The 22030-nt window shown below is 41.6% G+C and overlaps 1 protein-coding gene across 2 annotated transcripts; it reads left to right on the top strand.

The window, feature by feature from the left end:
- Nucleotides 1-449: 449 nt before the first annotated feature.
- Nucleotides 450-20180, top strand: LOC119911225 (nectin-4-like). Of its 2 annotated transcripts, none has more exons than XM_038730036.1 (3): nt 450-577; nt 1844-2176; nt 19797-20180. In XM_038730036.1, the coding sequence occupies exons 1-3, from the start codon at nt 478-480 to the stop codon at nt 19838-19840; spliced, it is 477 nt and encodes a 158-aa protein (XP_038585964.1). In that variant the 5' UTR covers nt 450-477; the 3' UTR covers nt 19841-20180. The 2 variants fall into 2 exon arrangements, with proteins under 2 accessions (XP_038585964.1, XP_038585963.1); XM_038730035.1 differs by lacking the exon at nt 19797-20180 and adding an exon at nt 15432-16228.
- Nucleotides 20181-22030: the final 1850 nt, after the last annotated feature.

The raw sequence follows: 22030 nt of genomic DNA, 5'->3' as shown, positions 1-22030 counted from the left end.
GCCTATTTATTTTCATTCATTACACAATATGAATAAGCTATGCAGACAGTTGTAAAGAAAGAACATCTTTTTCTTCTGTTCTCTACTTGTTATAGTTACACAGTATTAGGGTGTGGGCTGTATTAAAGTATCCACTGTTCTCCCATGCTCTAACACACAGTAACGATGAAATGTGTGCTGTTCTCACATTCTTCCTCTGTATGTACACATAAACAACAAGGCAGGGAAATATAAAAGGAATTTATTTATTGTTTGGGTACATTATTGTTCAGTGTACATGTTCACATCTGAAACAAACTTTACGTGCTTGTTAACTCTCCCACCCCGCAGACATCTACACACCAATACCGATTTATATTCATAGCGGCAAGTGCTATGTAGCTCCACATAGGGGACACAGGAAGTGACATATAGCACATTCATGCGGCGTCGGAACCGCGTAGGAAATTCACAGCCGCACCGGCAGAGCTCCAGAATATGCAACTCGGCCGGCTCACGCGCGGACGCGCTACAAGTGCGAGGGCCCGCCCAACGCTGCTTGCAGCTTTAATTTTGTTTCTGGAGTCCATCTTCGGAGGTGAGTGTATTAGAGTGCTACAGAGGATGTAGGGTTGGTGCTATATACTGGCTGTCCACTGATCACTTTGATATAGGCGTTTAAAGGGCTATAAGCTCAGCATTAGTAATCTAATATTGCTCTGGGAGAGCCATCCATTTGTAAACGCTGTTCTTTTGGACTTCTTGTTTCTAAAAGCATCAGTCGTTGTTTATATAACGGCTATAGCTAACTCTGATCTCGCTTTTACGATCGTCGCAGTAAATCTCTGCGTTTTGAGGCAGGAGACATCAGAGGGGAAACCAGAAAATATTATTCTCTGTCAAATATAATCCAGTTTCACCAACATCAGTTAATAAAGATGTGTTTTTGTTGTTGTACATTTATCACTGAGTCATTGCCATCCCCCCCCCCCCGGAAGCACATCTCTCATCATTACGAAAGAGAAAGCTTCCGCAGAGCAGAGTGAGTCATCAAAATGTAAAACTCTAAAAAAGCATCAAGAATATGTACAAAACAATGTTTTTAATCAAGGTTGGGCCAGATCCTGGTGTTCTGTTGACATACACCAAAGCCTTGAACCAACTCGTGCATATGCAATAAAAACAAATAAACATAAGCATTTTAAACACCTTGGTGCAGTTTGTGTTTTAGTTTTACTACAGACTGAACAGGCCTCCTGCAGAAGCTGCCTCAGTAAATCTCTCTTCAACGTTACAGTTTTCTTCAGTAGCTTTGGTACATTGCACAGATCAGTCATGCTGATCGCAAAGTATAGTACTGGTTCTCTTTCTGACCCCCCGAAACATCTAACCAATTGTTCCTTGCATAAGTCACAACATGCAAAATGGCTGGACAGCTGTCATAATCTGTCAAGCAGATTTTCTCTACATGTCTGTTGTGAGGATCTGTGGCAGACAGGAACCTCAGCCTAACAGGTGTTTCCCATGTTTATCCTTCTAACTTTGTCATTTTGTGAAACAGCGTAACTGTGAATCCTGAATACTTTCTACTGGTGAAACTGATGTGTTGTACTGAAATTTGTCATCGAAACCTCAGTTGTGAGAGTGCACGGTTACATTGGCAACATTTTACTGTCTTGGTTGTAAACAACGACATGAGGACTTGTCATTTTGATGCGCTGACGTGTTCATTGACATAAAGATTTACTTCTGAGACTTCAGGATTCTGAGCACGTTACGGGCTTTTGCAGGTCTGTTAATACCACTAATACTAGCCTGTCTACTATGGATCAGACTTGTGATTCTTGGTTTTCTTCCTGTTCAGACCCACAGGAGGTGAAAGTGGCGTCAGGACAGGACGTCACTCTTCGCTGTCAGGCTCCCAGCGGAGCCTGCATCTCACAGTTAGTGTGGAGCAGATCGGACCTGAAGGACGACTACTTCGTCTACTTCCTCAGAGACGGTCTCCACATGAACTACCAGCGTTCCTCTTACGTGGGTCGAGTGGAGCTGAGAGATCCACAGATGAAGGACGGAGACGCTTCTATTGTTCTGAAGAACGTCATCGTCAGCGACTCTGGAACATACGAGTGTCGGGTTGGAGAGAAAAACACACCTGATCTCATCGGCATCATCAGGCTGACGGTTTCAGGCTCAGGTGAGTTGGTGCCTACTACATACTCAGTACTGCATACTGCGTACTACATACTCAGTACTGCATACTGCCTACTACATACTCAGTACTGCATACTGCCTACTACATCCTCAGTACTGCATACTGCGTACTACATACTCAGTACTGCATACTGCCTACTACATCCTCAGTACTGCATACTGCCTACTACATACTTAGTACTGCATACTGCGTACTACATCCTCAGTACTGCATACTGCGTACTACATACTCAGTACTGCATACTGCGTACTACATCCTCAGTACTGCATACTGCGTACTACATACTCAGTACTGCATACTGCGTACTACATACTCAGTACTGCATACTGCCTACTACATACTCAGTACTGCATACTGCGTACTACATACTCAGTACTGCATACTGCCTACTACATACTTAGTACTGCATACTGCGTACTACATCCTCAGTACTGCATACTGCGTACTACATACTCAGTACTGCATACTGCCTACTACATCCTCAGTACTGCATACTGCATACTACATACTCAGTACTGCATACTGCCTACTACATACTCAGTACTGCATACTGCGTACTACATACTCAGTACTGCATACTGCCAACTACATCCTCAGTACTGCATACTGCCTACTACATCCTCAGTACTGCATACTGCCTACTACATACTCAGTACTGCATACTGCATACTACATACTCAGTACTGCATACTGCCTACTACATACTCAGTACTGCATACTGCGTACTACATACTCAGTACTGCATACTGCCTACTACATACTCAGTACTGCATACTGCCTACTACATACTTAGTACTGCATACTGCCTACTACATACTCAGTACTGCATTCTGTCTACTACATACTCAGTACTGCATACTGCCTACTACATACTCAGTACTGCATACTGCCTACTACATACTCAGTACTGCATACTGCGTACTACATACTCAGTACTGCATACTGCCTACTACATACTTAGTACTGCATACTGCGTACTACATCCTCAGTACTGCATACTGCGTACTACATACTCAGTACTGCATACTGCCTACTACATCCTCAGTACTGCATACTGCGTACTACATACTCAGTACTGCATACTGCCTACTACATACTCAGTACTGCATACTGCCAACTACATCCTCAGTACTGCATACTGCCTACTACATACTCAGTACTGCATACTGCCTACTACATACTCAGTACTGCATACTGCATACTACATACTCAGTACTGCATACTGCCTACTACATAATCAGTTAGTACTGCATTCTGTCTACTACATACTCAGTACTGCATACTGCATACTACATACTCAGTTAGTACTGCATTCTTTCTACTACATACTCAGTACTGCATACTGCCTACTACATACTCAGTTAGTACTGCATACTGCGTACTACATACTCAGTACTGCATACTGCCTACTACATCCTCAGTACTGCATACTGCGTACTACATACTCAGTACTGCATACTGCCTACTACATACTCAGTACTGCATACTGCGTACTACATACTCAGTACTGCATACTGCCTACTACATACTCAGTTAGTACTGCATACTGCGTACTACATACTCAGTACTGCATACTGCCTACTACATCCTCAGTACTGCATACTGCCTACTACATACTCAGTACTGCATACTGCCTACTACATCCTCAGTACTGCATACTGCGTACTACATACTCAGTACTGCATACTGCCTACTACATCCTCAGTACTGCATACTGCCTACTACATACTCAGTACTGCATACTGCCTACTACATACTCAGTACTGCATACTGCCTACTACATACTTAGTACTGCATACTGCGTACTACATCCTCAGTACTGCATACTGCGTACTACATACTCAGTACTGCATACTGCCTACTACATCCTCAGTACTGCATACTGCCTACTACATACTCAGTACTGCATACTGCGTACTACATACTCAGTACTGCATACTGCCTACTACATACTCAGTACTGCATACTGCGTACTACATACTCAGTACTGCATACTGCCAACTACATCCTCAGTACTGCATACTGCCTACTACATACTCAGTACTGCATACTGCCTACTACATCCTCAGTACTGCATACTGCCTACTACATACTCAGTACTGCATACTGCCTACTACATACTCAGTACTGCATACTGCATACTACATACTCAGTACTGCATACTGCCTACTACATAATCAGTTAGTACTGCATTCTGTCTACTACATACTCAGTACTGCATACTGCATACTACATACTCAGTTAGTACTGCATTCTTTCTACTACATACTCAGTACTGCATACTGCCTACTACATACTCAGTTAGTACTGCATACTGCGTACTACATACTCAGTACTGCATACTGCCTACTACATCCTCAGTACTGCATACTGCGTACTACATACTCAGTACTGCATACTGCCTACTACATACTCAGTACTGCATACTGCGTACTACATACTCAGTACTGCATACTGCCTACTACATACTCAGTTAGTACTGCATACTGCGTACTACATACTCAGTACTGCATACTGCCTACTACATCCTCAGTACTGCATACTGCCTACTACATACTCAGTACTGCATACTGCCTACTACATCCTCAGTACTGCATACTGCGTACTACATACTCAGTACTGCATACTGCCTACTACATACTCAGTACTGCATACTGCGTACTACATACTCAGTACTGCATACTGCCTACTACATACTCAGTTAGTACTGCATACTGCGTACTACATACTCAGTACTGCATACTGCCTACTACATCCTCAGTACTGCATACTGCGTACTACATACTCAGTACTGCATACTGCGTACTACATCCTCAGTACTGCATACTGCCTACTACATACTCAGTACTGCATACTGCCTACTACATACTCAGTACTGCATATTGCGTACTACATACTCAGTACTGCATACTGCCTACTACATACTCAGTACTGCATACTGCCTACTACATCCTCAGTACTGCATACTGCGTACTACATACTCAGTACTGCATACTGCCTACTACATACTCAGTACTGCATACTGCGTACTACATACTCAGTACTGCATACTGCCTACTACATACTCAGTTAGTACTGCATACTGCGTACTACATACTCAGTACTGCATACTGCCTACTACATACTCAGCACTGCATACTGCGTACTACATACTCAGTACTGCATACTGCCTACTACATACTCAGCACTGCATACTGCGTACTACATACTCAGTATTGCATACTGCCTACTACATACTCAGTACTGCATACTGCCTACTACATACTCAGTTAGTACTGCATACTGCCTACTACATACTCAGTACTGCATACTGCCTACTACATAATCAGTTAGTACTGCATTCTGTCTACTACATACTCAGTACTGCATACTGCCTACTACATCCTCAGTACTGCATACTGCCTACTACATACTCAGTACTGCATACTGCCTACTACATACTCAGCACTGCATACTGCGTACTACATACTCAGTACTGCATACTGCCTACTACATACTCAGTACTGCATTCTGTCTACTACATACTCAGTACTGCATTCTGTCTACTACATACTCAGTACTGCATACTGCCTACTACATACTCAGTACTGCATACTGCCTACTACATACTCAGTTAGTACTGCATTCTGTCTACTACATACTCAGTACTGCATACTGCCTACTACATACTCAGTTAGTACTGCATACTGCCTACTACATACTCAGTACTGCATACTACGTACTACATACTCAGTACTCCATACTGCATACTACATACTCAGTACTGCATACTGCCTACTACATCCTCAGTACTGCATACTGCCTACTACATACTCAGTACTGCATTCTGTCTACTACATACTCAGTACTGCATTCTGTCTACTACATACTCAGTACTGCATACTGCCTACTACATACTCAGTACTGCATACTGCCTACTACATACTCAGTTAGTACTGCATTCTTTCTACTACATACTCAGTACTGCATACTGCCTACTACATACTCAGTTAGTACTGCATACTGCGTACTACATACTCAGTACTGCATACTGCCTACTACATCCTCAGTACTGCATACTGCATACTACATACTCAGTACTGCATACTGCCTACTACATACTCAGTTAGTACTGCATACTGCGTACTACATACTCAGTACTGCATACTGCCTACTACATCCTCAGTACTGCATACTGCGTACTACATACTCAGTACTGCATACTGCCTACTACATACTCAGTACTGCATACTGCGTACTACATACTCAGTACTGCATACTGCCTACTACATACTCAGTTAGTACTGCATACTGCGTACTACATACTCAGTACTGCATACTGCCTACTACATCCTCAGTACTGCATACTGCCTACTACATACTCAGTACTGCATACTGCCTACTACATCCTCAGTACTGCATACTGCGTACTACATACTCAGTACTGCATACTGCCTACTACATCCTCAGTACTGCATACTGCCTACTACATACTCAGTACTGCATACTGCCTACTACATACTCAGTACTGCATACTGCCTACTACATACTTAGTACTGCATACTGCGTACTACATCCTCAGTACTGCATACTGCGTACTACATACTCAGTACTGCATACTGCCTACTACATCCTCAGTACTGCATACTGCCTACTACATACTCAGTACTGCATACTGCGTACTACATACTCAGTACTGCATACTGCCTACTACATACTCAGTACTGCATACTGCGTACTACATACTCAGTACTGCATACTGCCAACTACATCCTCAGTACTGCATACTGCCTACTACATACTCAGTACTGCATACTGCCTACTACATCCTCAGTACTGCATACTGCCTACTACATACTCAGTACTGCATACTGCCTACTACATACTCAGTACTGCATACTGCATACTACATACTCAGTACTGCATACTGCCTACTACATAATCAGTTAGTACTGCATTCTGTCTACTACATACTCAGTACTGCATACTGCATACTACATACTCAGTTAGTACTGCATTCTTTCTACTACATACTCAGTACTGCATACTGCCTACTACATACTCAGTTAGTACTGCATACTGCGTACTACATACTCAGTACTGCATACTGCCTACTACATCCTCAGTACTGCATACTGCGTACTACATACTCAGTACTGCATACTGCCTACTACATACTCAGTACTGCATACTGCGTACTACATACTCAGTACTGCATACTGCCTACTACATACTCAGTTAGTACTGCATACTGCGTACTACATACTCAGTACTGCATACTGCCTACTACATCCTCAGTACTGCATACTGCCTACTACATACTCAGTACTGCATACTGCCTACTACATCCTCAGTACTGCATACTGCGTACTACATACTCAGTACTGCATACTGCCTACTACATACTCAGTACTGCATACTGCGTACTACATACTCAGTACTGCATACTGCCTACTACATACTCAGTTAGTACTGCATACTGCGTACTACATACTCAGTACTGCATACTGCCTACTACATACTCAGTACTGCATACTGCGTACTACATACTCAGTACTGCATACTGCGTACTACATCCTCAGTACTGCATACTGCCTACTACATACTCAGTACTGCATACTGCCTACTACATACTCAGTACTGCATATTGCGTACTACATACTCAGTACTGCATACTGCCTACTACATACTCAGTACTGCATACTGCCTACTACATCCTCAGTACTGCATACTGCGTACTACATACTCAGTACTGCATACTGCCTACTACATACTCAGTACTGCATACTGCGTACTACATACTCAGTACTGCATACTGCCTACTACATACTCAGTTAGTACTGCATACTGCGTACTACATACTCAGTACTGCATACTGCCTACTACATACTCAGCACTGCATACTGCGTACTACATACTCAGTACTGCATACTGCCTACTACATACTCAGCACTGCATACTGCGTACTACATACTCAGTATTGCATACTGCCTACTACATACTCAGTACTGCATACTGCCTACTACATACTCAGTTAGTACTGCATACTGCCTACTACATACTCAGTACTGCATACTGCCTACTACATAATCAGTTAGTACTGCATTCTGTCTACTACATACTCAGTACTGCATACTGCCTACTACATCCTCAGTACTGCATACTGCCTACTACATACTCAGTACTGCATACTGCCTACTACATACTCAGCACTGCATACTGCGTACTACATACTCAGTACTGCATACTGCCTACTACATACTCAGTACTGCATTCTGTCTACTACATACTCAGTACTGCATTCTGTCTACTACATACTCAGTACTGCATACTGCCTACTACATACTCAGTACTGCATACTGCCTACTACATACTCAGTTAGTACTGCATTCTGTCTACTACATACTCAGTACTGCATACTGCCTACTACATACTCAGTTAGTACTGCATACTGCCTACTACATACTCAGTACTGCATACTACGTACTACATACTCAGTACTCCATACTGCATACTACATACTCAGTACTGCATACTGCCTACTACATCCTCAGTACTGCATACTGCCTACTACATACTCAGTACTGCATTCTGTCTACTACATACTCAGTACTGCATTCTGTCTACTACATACTCAGTACTGCATACTGCCTACTACATACTCAGTACTGCATACTGCCTACTACATACTCAGTTAGTACTGCATTCTTTCTACTACATACTCAGTACTGCATACTGCCTACTACATACTCAGTTAGTACTGCATACTGCGTACTACATACTCAGTACTGCATACTGCCTACTACATCCTCAGTACTGCATACTGCATACTACATACTCAGTACTGCATACTGCCTACTATACTCAGTTAGTACTGCATACTGCCTACTACATACTCAGTACTGCATACTACGTACTACATACTCAGTACTGCATACTGCCTACTACATACTCAGTCAGTACTGCATACTGCCTACTACATACTCAGTACTGCATACTACGTACTACATACTCAGTACTGCATACTGCCTACTACATACTCAGTCAGTACTGTATACTACGTACTACATACTCAGTACTCCATACTGCATACTACATACTCAGTACTGCATACTGCCTACTACATCCTCAGTACTGCATACTGCCTACTACATACTCAGTCAGTACTGTATACTACGTACTACATACTCAGTACTCCATACTGCATACTACATACTCAGTACTGCATACTGCCTACTACATCCTCAGTACTCCATACTGCATACTACATACTCAGTACTGCATACTACGTACTACATACTCAGTACTGCATACTGCCTACTACATACTCAGTTAGTACTGCATACTGCCTACTACATACTCAGTACTGCATACTACGTACTACATACTCAGTACTGCATACTGCCTACTACATACTCAGTCAGTACTGTATACTACGTACTACATACTCAGTACTCCATACTGCATACTACATACTCAGTACTGCATACTGCCTACTACATCCTCAGTACTGCATACTGCCTACTACATCCTCAGTACTGCATACTGCCTACTACATACTCAGTACTGCATTCTGTCTACTACATACTCAGTACTGCATTCTGTCTACTACATACTCAGTACTGCATACTGCCTACTACATACTCAGTACTGCATACTGCCTACTACATACTCAGTTAGTACTGCATTCTTTCTACTACATACTCAGTACTGCATACTGCCTACTACATACTCAGTTAGTACTGCATACTGCGTACTACATACTCAGTACTGCATACTGCCTACTACATCCTCAGTACTGCATACTGCATACTACATACTCAGTACTGCATACTGCCTACTACATCCTCAGTTAGTACTGCATACTGCCTACTACATACTCAGTACTGCATACTACGTACTACATACTCAGTACTGCATACTGCCTACTACATACTCAGTCAGTACTGTATACTGCGTACTACATACTCAGTACTCCATACTGCATACTACATACTCAGTACTGCATACTGCCTACTACATCCTCAGTTAGTACTGCATACTGCCTACTACATACTCAGTACTGCATACTACGTACTACATACTCAGTACTGCATACTGCCTACTACATACTCAGTACTGCATACTACGTACTACATACTCAGTACTCCATACTGCATACTACATACTCAGTACTGCATACTGCCTACTACATCCTCAGTTAGTACTGCATACTGCCTACTACATACTCAGTACTGCATACTACGTACTACATACTCAGTACTGCATACTGCCTACTACATACTCAGTTAGTACTGCATACTGCGTACTACATACTCAGTACTGCATACTGCCTACTACATACTCAGCACTGCATACTGCGTACTACATACTCAGTACTGCATACTGCCTACTACATACTCAGCACTGCATACTGCGTACTACATACTCAGTACTGCATACTGCCTACTACATCCTCAGTACTGCATACTGCCTACTACATACTCAGTACTGCATACTGCCTACTACATCCTCAGTACTGCATACTGCGTACTACATACTCAGTACTGCATACTGCCTACTACATCCTCAGTACTGCATACTGCCTACTACATACTCAGTACTGCATACTGCCTACTACATACTCAGTACTGCATACTGCCTACTACATACTTAGTACTGCATACTGCGTACTACATCCTCAGTACTGCATACTGCGTACTACATACTCAGTACTGCATACTGCCTACTACATCCTCAGTACTGCATACTGCCTACTACATACTCAGTACTGCATACTGCGTACTACATACTCAGTACTGCATACTGCCTACTACATACTCAGTACTGCATACTGCGTACTACATACTCAGTACTGCTACTGCCAACTACATCCTCAGTACTGCATACTGCCTACTACATACTCAGTACTGCATACTGCCTACTACATCCTCAGTACTGCATACTGCCTACTACATACTCAGTACTGCATACTGCCTACTACATACTCAGTACTGCATACTGCATACTACATACTCAGTACTGCATACTGCCTACTACATAATCAGTTAGTACTGCATTCTGTCTACTACATACTCAGTACTGCATACTGCATACTACATACTCAGTTAGTACTGCATTCTTTCTACTACATACTCAGTACTGCATACTGCCTATACATACTCAGTTAGTACTGCATACTGCGTACTACATACTCAGTACTGCATACTGCCTACTACATCCTCAGTACTGCATACTGCGTACTACATACTCAGTACTGCATACTGCCTACTACATACTCAGTACTGCATACTGCGTACTACATACTCAGTACTGCATACTGCCTACTACATACTCAGTTAGTACTGCATACTGCGTACTACATACTCAGTACTGCATACTGCCTACTACATCCTCAGTACTGCATACTGCCTACTACATACTCAGTACTGCATACTGCCTACTACATCCTCAGTACTGCATACTGCGTACTACATACTCAGTACTGCATACTGCCTACTACATACTCAGTACTGCATACTGCGTACTACATACTCAGTACTGCATACTGCCTACTACATACTCAGTTAGTACTGCATACTGCGTACTACATACTCAGTACTGCATACTGCCTACTACATCCTCAGTACTGCATACTGCGTACTACATACTCAGTACTGCATACTGCGTACTACATCCTCAGTACTGCATACTGCCTACTACATACTCAGTACTGCATACTGCCTACTACATACTCAGTACTGCATATTGCGTACTACATACTCAGTACTGCATACTGCCTACTACATCCTCAGTACTGCATACTGCGTACTACATACTCAGTACTGCATACTGCCTACTACATACTCAGTACTGCATACTGCGTACTACATACTCAGTACTGCATACTGCCTACTACATACTCAGTTAGTACTGCATACTGCGTACTACATACTCAGTACTGCATACTGCCTACTACATACTCAGCACTGCATACTGCGTACTACATACTCAGTACTGCATACTGCCTACTACATACTCAGCACTGCATACTGCGTACTACATACTCAGTATTGCATACTGCCTACTACATACTCAGTACTGCATACTGCCTACTACATACTCAGTTAGTACTGCATACTGCCTACTACATACTCAGTACTGCATACTGCCTACTACATAATCAGTTAGTACTGCATTCTGTCTACTACATACTCAGTACTGCATACTGCCTACTACATCCTCAGTACTGCATACTGCCTACTACATACTCAGTACTGCATACTGCCTACTACATACTCAGCACTGCATACTGCGTACTACATACTCAGTACTGCATACTGCCTACTACATACTCAGTACTGCATACTGCCTACTACATACTCAGTACTGCATTCTGTCTACTACATACTCAGTACTGCATTCTGTCTACTACATACTCAGTACTGCATACTGCCTACTACATACTCAGTACTGCATACTGCCTACTACATACTCAGTTAGTACTGCATTCTGTCTACTACATACTCAGTACTGCATACTGCCTACTACATACTCAGTTAGTACTGCATACTGCCTACTACATACTCAGTACTGCATACTACGTACTACATACTCAGTACTCCATACTGCCTACTACATACTCAGTACTGCATACTGCCTACTACATCCTCAGTACTGCATACTGCCTACTACATACTCAGTACTGCATTCTGTCTACTACATACTCAGTACTGCATTCTGTCTACTACATACTCAGTACTGCATACTGCCTACTACATACTCAGTTAGTACTGCATTCTTTCTACTACATACTCAGTACTGCATACTGCCTACTACATACTCAGTTAGTACTGCATACTGCGTACTACATACTCAGTACTGCATACTGCCTACTACATCCTCAGTACTGCATACTGCATACTACATACTCAGTACTGCATACTGCCTACTACATACTCAGTTAGTACTGCATACTGCCTACTACATACTCAGTACTGCATACTACGTACTACATACTCAGTACTGCATACTGCCTACTACATACTCAGTCAGTACTGCATACTGCCTACTACATACTCAGTACTGCATACTACGTACTACATACTCAGTACTGCATACTGCCTACTACATACTCAGTCAGTACTGCATACTGCCTACTACATACTCAGTACTGCATACTACGTACTACATACTCAGTACTGCATACTGCCTACTACATACTCAGTCAGTACTGTATACTACGTACTACATACTCAGTACTCCATACTGCATACTACATACTCAGTACTGCATACTGCCTACTACATCCTCAGTACTGCATACTGCCTACTACATACTCAGTCAGTACTGTATACTACGTACTACATACTCAGTACTCCATACTGCATACTACATACTCAGTACTGCATACTGCCTACTACATCCTCAGTACTCCATACTGCATACTACATACTCAGTACTGCATACTACGTACATACTCAGTACTGCATACTGCCTACTACATACTCAGTTAGTACTGCATACTGCCTACTACATACTCAGTACTGCATACTACGTACTACATACTCAGTACTGCATACTGCCTACTACATACTCAGTCAGTACTGTATACTACGTACTACATACTCAGTACTCCATACTGCATACTACATACTCAGTACTGCATACTGCCTACTACATCCTCAGTACTGCATACTGCCTACTACATACTCAGTACTGCATTCTGTCTACTACATACTCAGTACTGCATTCTGTCTACTACATACTCAGTACTGCATACTGCCTACTACATACTCAGTACTGCATACTGCCTACTACATACTCAGTTAGTACTGCATTCTTTCTACTACATACTCAGTACTGCATACTGCCTACTACATACTCAGTTAGTACTGCATACTGCGTACTACATACTCAGTACTGCATACTGCCTACTACATCCTCAGTACTGCATACTGCATACTACATACTCAGTACTGCATACTGCCTACTACATCCTCAGTTAGTACTGCATACTGCCTACTACATACTCAGTACTGCATACTACGTACTACATACTCAGTACTGCATACTGCCTACTACATACTCAGTCAGTACTGTATACTGCGTACTACATACTCAGTACTCCATACTGCATACTACATACTCAGTACTGCATACTGCCTACTACATCCTCAGTTAGTACTGCATACTGCCTACTACATACTCAGTACTGCATACTACGTACTACATACTCAGTACTGCATACTGCCTACTACATACTCAGTACTGCATACTACGTACTACATACTCAGTACTCCATACTGCATACTACATACTCAGTACTGCATACTGCCTACTACATCCTCAGTTAGTACTGCATACTGCCTACTACATACTCAGTACTGCATACTACGTACTACATACTCAGTACTGCATACTGCGTACTACATACTCAGTCAGTACTGTATACTATACTACGTTTCCCTTCAGCACGTCATGTAAGTATGAGCTCCTACACTCTCCATCATTCCTAATTATTTTATACAACCATGCTTCCTAACACAGTGCGGTGCTAGAAACTTCTGCCTCCAGCCCGTTCTCACTCCTCCACTCGTCACATATGGACACATGGTCAAAACCCGTCGGCCTCAGTTTGTAACGCACTTGGGATCCCTATAGCGCCTCAGTTCAAGGCAGTGGGGGAAGCCCTGTAGCGTCAGTATTTGATGGTAAGGCAGGTATATGATATTTAACAGAACAAAGTTAGGAGGTGGTTGGAGGGCCAGAACCCAGACTTTGAACCGAGAGACCGGGGTTTGTGTCCCGAGTAAAACAAAAAGTCAACGTTAAATATTTTTTAATATTTACGCAAACTGATGTACGTAGTTATTTAATCCAAACCATGATCTTTTCCTGACCTCAACCAAGTACTTCAGTTGTCTAAACCTTAAATTGATCATTTAATATGTTAAATATACGCAAATACACTGATTATATTGATTTATGCCTTGTATAATGTTTGATGCTTATGTATAATTGTCAGATTGCTCCACTGTTTTATTGTTGCTTTTATTATCACTGTTATTTTGTGAAAGGTGCTATATCAAATTAATTTTACTTACTTACTTACTTACCAATTATATTTAACAACGCTAGCGTTTTATTTTGAAAGTCTAACCGGACGTTGCATATTTGTTGTTGCTAAGCGTTGACCATGGAGCCTTAAACGTGTAAAAGCGACCTCAAAGAGCTATGACCATCAGTCTCACCTGCTGATTTCTGCTCTCTTTTACAGCTCGAAACATCCCGACTGTACTGGCAATAGGTTTTTCACTCTTCTCTCTGATTGTTTAGTTTTGTTATGATTTTCAAGAAATGTCCAAAAAACCAACAACAGCTCACAAAACAAAAAGGAGGAGGAGGAGATCCAGCATCGGAGAACCCTCTGACAATGAAGCCAGGACTACAAACACTTCTAACTCAGAGGGAAACATCAGAGTGAGGCTTCCCTGTTGTAACACAATGGGAGAAGATTGTCATTGTGCCGCTGCATGCAGAATGCTGCAGAAACATCCTACACATTTAATGAAAGTCTCCTCCAAAGGCCAGAATTAGGGTGGGTTCCACTGATAATATGCCCCTTTTCCACCGAATGGTACCAGCTCGACTCGCCTCGACTCTACTCACCATTTTTGGTTTTCCATCGGGGAAAATTTCTTCCTGTTATCTGGTACTTTTTTTCCCAGCCAACGCAGCAGACGATTCCAGCAACAACAGCAGAAAAAAACGCAGCAGTAACATTTTAGTACAACTATTCTGTCTTTATGTTCTGAGTAATGTTGAAACGTTAAATGAAGAGACTATTATGTAGCTATGAGGACAGCACGGCGGCCTAGTGGTTAGCACTGTCGCCTCACAGCAAGAAGGTCCTGAGTTTGAACCCCAGTCGTCCGGGCCTTTCTGTGTTTAGTTTGCATGTTCTCCCAGTGTCTGCGTGGGTTCTCTCCAGGTTCTCTGGCTTCCTCCCACCATCCAAAGACATGCGGCCTACTAGGTTGATTGGTGTCCTCAGGTGTGAGTGTGAGTGGTGGTCTGTCTATGTGTGGCCCTGCGATGGACTGGCGACCTGTCCAGAGTGTACCCCACCTTTCGCCCAATGTCAGCTGGGATTGGCTCCAGGATAAGTGGTTGACAATGGTTTTCTGCTAATTAGCTCTAGCTCTCTAAAAAACAACCTATAATAGCCATCCACTCCTGCAGACATCTGTACACAAGTAGCCTAGTCATACATTGTATATCAATGTTTTAATAAAAATAAAACATTGAATGATGATGGTGATGGCGCATAGATAAGATGCTTGTCTTTGGTGTGGGAGACCTGGGTTCAATTCCCACTGTGAGACATCCACCATTGTGTCCCTGAGCAAGACACTGAACCCCTAGTTGCTCCAGAGGCGTGCGACCTCTGACATGTATAGGAATTGTAAGTCGCTTTGGATAAAAGTGTCAGCTAAATGAGTAAAATGTAAATATATGCAGGTAATTAATCCATAGGTAGGATGGCTTCTATTACAGGATTACTTACTTATATGCAATAGCTATATGAGGTTTTATAATAGTAGCATGCTTTTGTTCTAGTTTGTCTGAATTGTATGTTCATCTGTTCAAAACTAGAGTGTTGCTGAACTCAGTGCAGACAGCTCAGCTGCAGCAGAGTCAAGTGCAGTGGAGACAGTAAGACAGCAGAGAGAGAGACACACCTCGACACAGATGCTGCCAGTTTCTTAATATTGTGGTTAATTATTATTAACCCTTAGGATAGGAGGAACCTGTGTCAAACACACCCAGATAACTCTGACACATATATCCTTAAGACACACACACATGAATGCACTTGCAACTTTAGTATTTTGATTTTAATTCACAAATAATTTGAAATCATATTTAAACATTTAAATACGTGAAATTATGTTGGTACACAAAAACACCCACACACAAATTAGCGTATAGCTATGGGTGGTGATGGTGAGAGAACAGGGTTCAATCCCCCACTGTGACACATCTACCAATGTGTCCTTGAGCAAGACACTTAACCCTTAGTTGCTCCAGAGGCGTGAGGCAGAGACCTCTGACATAATTAGCAATTGTAAGTCACTTTGGATAAAAACGTCAGCAAAATGAATAAATGTATTAATACATAGTATAGCTACAGTTACTCTTCATAGTTTTTTGCTAGGTACATATTCTGTTACCTTTTGTGCTGTTATTACTTGTTTGTATTCATGTGAATTTCAATGTTGAGAGGTAGTGTGTAGGAAAACATTCTGCTGCAGCGTTCACATCCTATACTGTGTTCATGAACTAAGAGGCTACTGGAATCAGTTCAGCCAGACACCCCTGGTCTTCTAGGACCATTGCTGTGATGGAGGATGCTACTGTAGGCCTAGCAGAGACAGAGAGGAGGGTGGGAAAAGGTTGGAATAAAACTGTGACACACAATCACACATCACACATCTCCTCCAGGCTTCTCACTTCTACCATTTCTACCCAAAGCTATCGAACGGGCAGACAAAATAACCTCCCAATCAGTCTGGTTTTAAGAGTGGCCACTCTACTGAAATGGCTCTGTTGTCTGTAACAAAAGCCCCAAGGTCAGCTAAAGTTGCAGCCCAATCCTCAGTTCTTATCCTGCTTGACTTATCAGCTGCCTTTGACACAGTCAACCACATGATCCTGCTATCCGCACTCTCAGCCAGGAGCATCTCGGCAAAGCATTCCTGTGGTTGAAATCCTACCTCTTGGGGCATTCCCACTGCCTCACCACAGGGATTCCCCAAGGCTCAGTGCTAAGGCCTCTTCTCTTCTCAAATTACACCGCCTCACTGGCGCCGATCATTCGTTTTCACGGCTTCTCTTACCACTGCTACGCAGACGATATGCAACTCTACATATCCTTCCCACCAGACGACCCCACGGTCTCGGCGCGGATCCTCTGACATATCTGCATGGATGAAGGCTTGCTACCTTCAACAAAACCTCTATAAGACTGAACGCTTGGTCCTTCCAGGCAAGCAATCTATTCACCGCAACATCAAACTACAAATTGACTCCTCACCATCACTCCAACCAGGGGGTGTGTCTTGGACGTGCCGCTTTGCTCTATGTATCATAATAACAATCAGGCTCTACCTCACTCATTATGCCACCCACCTTCTGGTACAGGCCATGGTTATCTCTCGCCTCGACTATTGCAAAGCCCTCCCAGCGGGTCTTCCAGCTTGGGTGGTGAAACCCCTACAAACGCAGCCAGACACTAATTTGATGTGAATAACTTTATTAGCATTCTGCAGTGGTATTGTTTACATTAGGAGGAGCAGAAAGGGTTTAATAGTGAAGGAATCTCAATGAAACCATGTGACCAACCAGATCAACCTTGTCAGCCCGTAGTCATGGTAATAGTCATGTGGTTTTCATTCGGGGCTCGGCGATCAGTGACCTCAACCTGATGGACAGGCAGAATTTCATGGCTATGTGAGTTTAATTAAATAAAAAGTAAAACATTTTATATATGCTTCACAGGAAATTAAAGAACAACCCGTTCTCATTCTTTGTGTAACACTGGGTGAAGACCGGTAGCGTCATTTTTGTACACTAGGTAGGTATAGGATATTTAATATAATAAGTATATATAAGTCTGAGTAAGGAGGTGGTTGGGGTGAGCGGTGGGCCAGAAACCGGACTTTCATCCAGAAGGCCGTGTTCGTTTCTCATGTGCAACAAGAAGTCGACATTGAATGTGTTAAATACGCAAATAACTTTACTTGACATGCATAAGTGATGTCAAGCAAGTAAGTAATTTTAACCCAAAACATGATCTTTTCCTAAACCTAACTTAGTAGTTTTAGTGGTTAACTTGACCACGGAGCCCTACATGTCAAAAACCAACCCCAGGGCTCAAGGGGTCTTGACCAAGTGTCCTATGTAATGAGTGAGAATGTGTTGGAAAGAAATAATTTCCAACTTTCAACATGAATCACGGATTTGTGTGACGAGTTGATGACCGCTAAAAGGTCCAAACCCCTCAGGTTGAGCACCACTGGGCCTGAATCTAAAGACTACAGGAACTACATTCATAAAATATAGATTTATAGTTTATAGTAAAATACTGCAGTCAGAGAATACAGGAGAGTTCAGAGCCTCGTACAGAAAGACAGCTGCCTTTTTCTTCTTTGATCTGATTAATTATCGATTATTGGATGCGTATTGAACTGTAATCATGAGACTAAACTCTAACATGCGCTCATGGATAAACTTTAAAAAAAACGTTCATAATCCAGCAGCCTGAGGATTATGATTATTGATGGCTTCAGATGGTGGTTCTTTGCCGGAGTCTCAGGATTAATATAAGAATAAATATTTCTGATATTTTCTGATCATCTGAAGGAACCGAAGTCTCTCTGCTGTCTCCTTCTCCACAAGGACAAAGATGTGGTCGTCCCTGAAGAATAAATATTGTTTATTATTCCAGATGTCCTTCCTTGTGTCCTTGTCTTCTTCCTTATTCCCTTATCTCCTTCCTTGTCTCCTCAGAGTTCATCCTTTCTTCTTGTACTCTCAGTTTTCTGATCATTTTATTACTTTGTCTCCTTCTCCTCCTCAGCTCCTTGCCTCCTTCTTTCCGTTTCGCGGCTTGTTGCCGAGTAACGCGTCCATCTCTGCAATGAGGGGCGGAGTCAGCTGAGACAGAACCTGAAAAACAGGAAGAGAAAGTCTTTAATATATCTACCTATCTATAATACTGATCTTTACAACATGCTGTTGGTCTCATTTAAGGGATGTTTCTTTTTTCATATAATGAAAATCTGATTGTTTCAGGTGACTTCACTTGATTGATTAATTGTAAAGACGTTTCGATGCATGAAGGTCTGACTGAAATGTTCCTACAAACTTTCTCTCTGACAAACAAATCAAAGTATCTGACAGGTTGAGGTAGTTTGTCTGCTGGTTTGTTGTTTAAAGTTGACTGTTACAAATAATAACAATAATTTAGATTATCAGGTTCTGATAATCGATCATTAATGAACCTGCTGTCTGAAGTGATCAGTCTGACAAAGTTCATGTCCCTGACTGAGGAAAGATAAGAAAATGTTGTGTGATGTGAAACAACCAACAAGGATGCAATTTATTGTTTTTATACATTTAAACTTCAATGTAATCAGATAATTATGCAGATTCAAAATAATACAAATCAAACAAAGAAAAAAGCTAAATACATGTTGTTACATGTATTTATTTTTCAGGTATTTTGTGTTCACACCTTCACATACTTTCCTGTGTTGTCATTTTAATGTGGCGTGAAGACCTCATATCACAATAAAAAACTATTCATCCAGTTTTTAAAGACAAAAAGCTGGGTCATTTGTTTTCATTTGATTAAAATAAACACAGAGGAAACACAAATAACAAGCATTGGTATCTTTATCTTTTTTTTAATATTAATTTTAATGATATGAAAGTATTTTTGTGTGTTTAAAAAAAACTGTTTTGCGAGCATATTCTCACACTGAAATAGAAAATTATGTTTGTAATTAAAAATAAGCAGTCCTCTTAAAGCTTTGATTGCAAATCCATCCCTTTGATTGCAAATCAAAAAGTTTTGTGAGTCAAAAACGGTCGAGGGATGAGTTTTAATTAGTGGCCTTGACCCATCAATGGTTTGGATTGACTTCATGGTCCACAATGTCAAAAAAGTTTTACAAGCCAAAACTTTTACTAGTCAAAAAGTTTACAAGTCAAAAAATTTTACAAGTCAAAGTCTTTTTATTTTTACAAGTCAAAAAATTTTACAAGTCAAAGTCTTTTACTTTTTACAAGTCAAAGTTTACAAGTCAAAAGTTTTACAAGTCAAAAATTTTACAAGTCAAAGTTTTTTACTTTTACAAGTCAAAACTTTACTAGTCAAAAAGTTTTACAAGTCAAATAATTTTACAAGTCAAAGTCTTTTTACTTTTTACAAGTCAAAAAGTTTTACAAGTCTTTTTACTTTTTACTAGTCAAAAAGTTTACTAATCAAAAAGTTTACTAATCAAAAAGAGAGAAGAGTTTTTATTGGTGGTTTGAACCACCAATCTTGGGTTTGGATCGACTGCATGGCCACACACAATGTCTGTTTCAGTAACACTCTGTTACCCTGATAGAACCGAGGTTCTCCAGCAGCTGCTCTGTGTTGGACACTCCCAGAAGAACCGAGCTGACACCTTCACGTAGACACCAAGCTGAGAGAGAAAGAAAGATCAGCACAGCAAACAGTTGAGACAGGAAATCAGGACGTTCTTTAGAAAATCTGAAAATCAAACTTTTGAGTTACTGAAACAGAAGTTCAAAAGCTCACGTGAGAACTTTCAGGATGTATTGTTAAACTGACATTATGAACAGTAAATCGTTTAAAGACGTCATCAGCAGACGAGAAAAAACAGTTTAAAGTTAATCAAAAAAATAATCAAAGTGGGAGCTGATGATATTTGTTCAGACCAAAGCCAGCAGTGAACACGTCTTTAACCTGCCCGTCTCTCTCAGCCTGATACTCTTCTTACTCTGAACCATAGAAAACCATTAAACCTCTCAGTGAGCCTCACACCGCTGCACTGGGTCACATGTTCCTTCATCACCATGAACACACACACGGTAGTTTATTTTGACTCCCGTTGTCCCAAACACCCAAGAGATGCACTACTTCCTGTTGTCTGATAGAAACTACAGAGAACAGCTGTTTGAGGACTTTTTAAACATGAATTACATCTTCACCAGGAACCAATGGGCATGGGAGCTAAGAGCCACAGACAGGAAGTCACACAGGAAGTCAAACAGACGGTTGGTGTACCTATAGCCAGCTGA

Source organism: Micropterus salmoides, unplaced genomic scaffold (genome assembly GCF_014851395.1).
Source record: "Micropterus salmoides isolate LMB-PRFRI ecotype aquatic unplaced genomic scaffold, ASM1485139v1 Ms_hic_scaffold_1973, whole genome shotgun sequence".
Taxonomy (NCBI): domain Eukaryota; kingdom Metazoa; phylum Chordata; class Actinopteri; order Centrarchiformes; family Centrarchidae; genus Micropterus; species Micropterus salmoides.
This window is presented reverse-complemented; position numbering and strand designations above follow the sequence as displayed.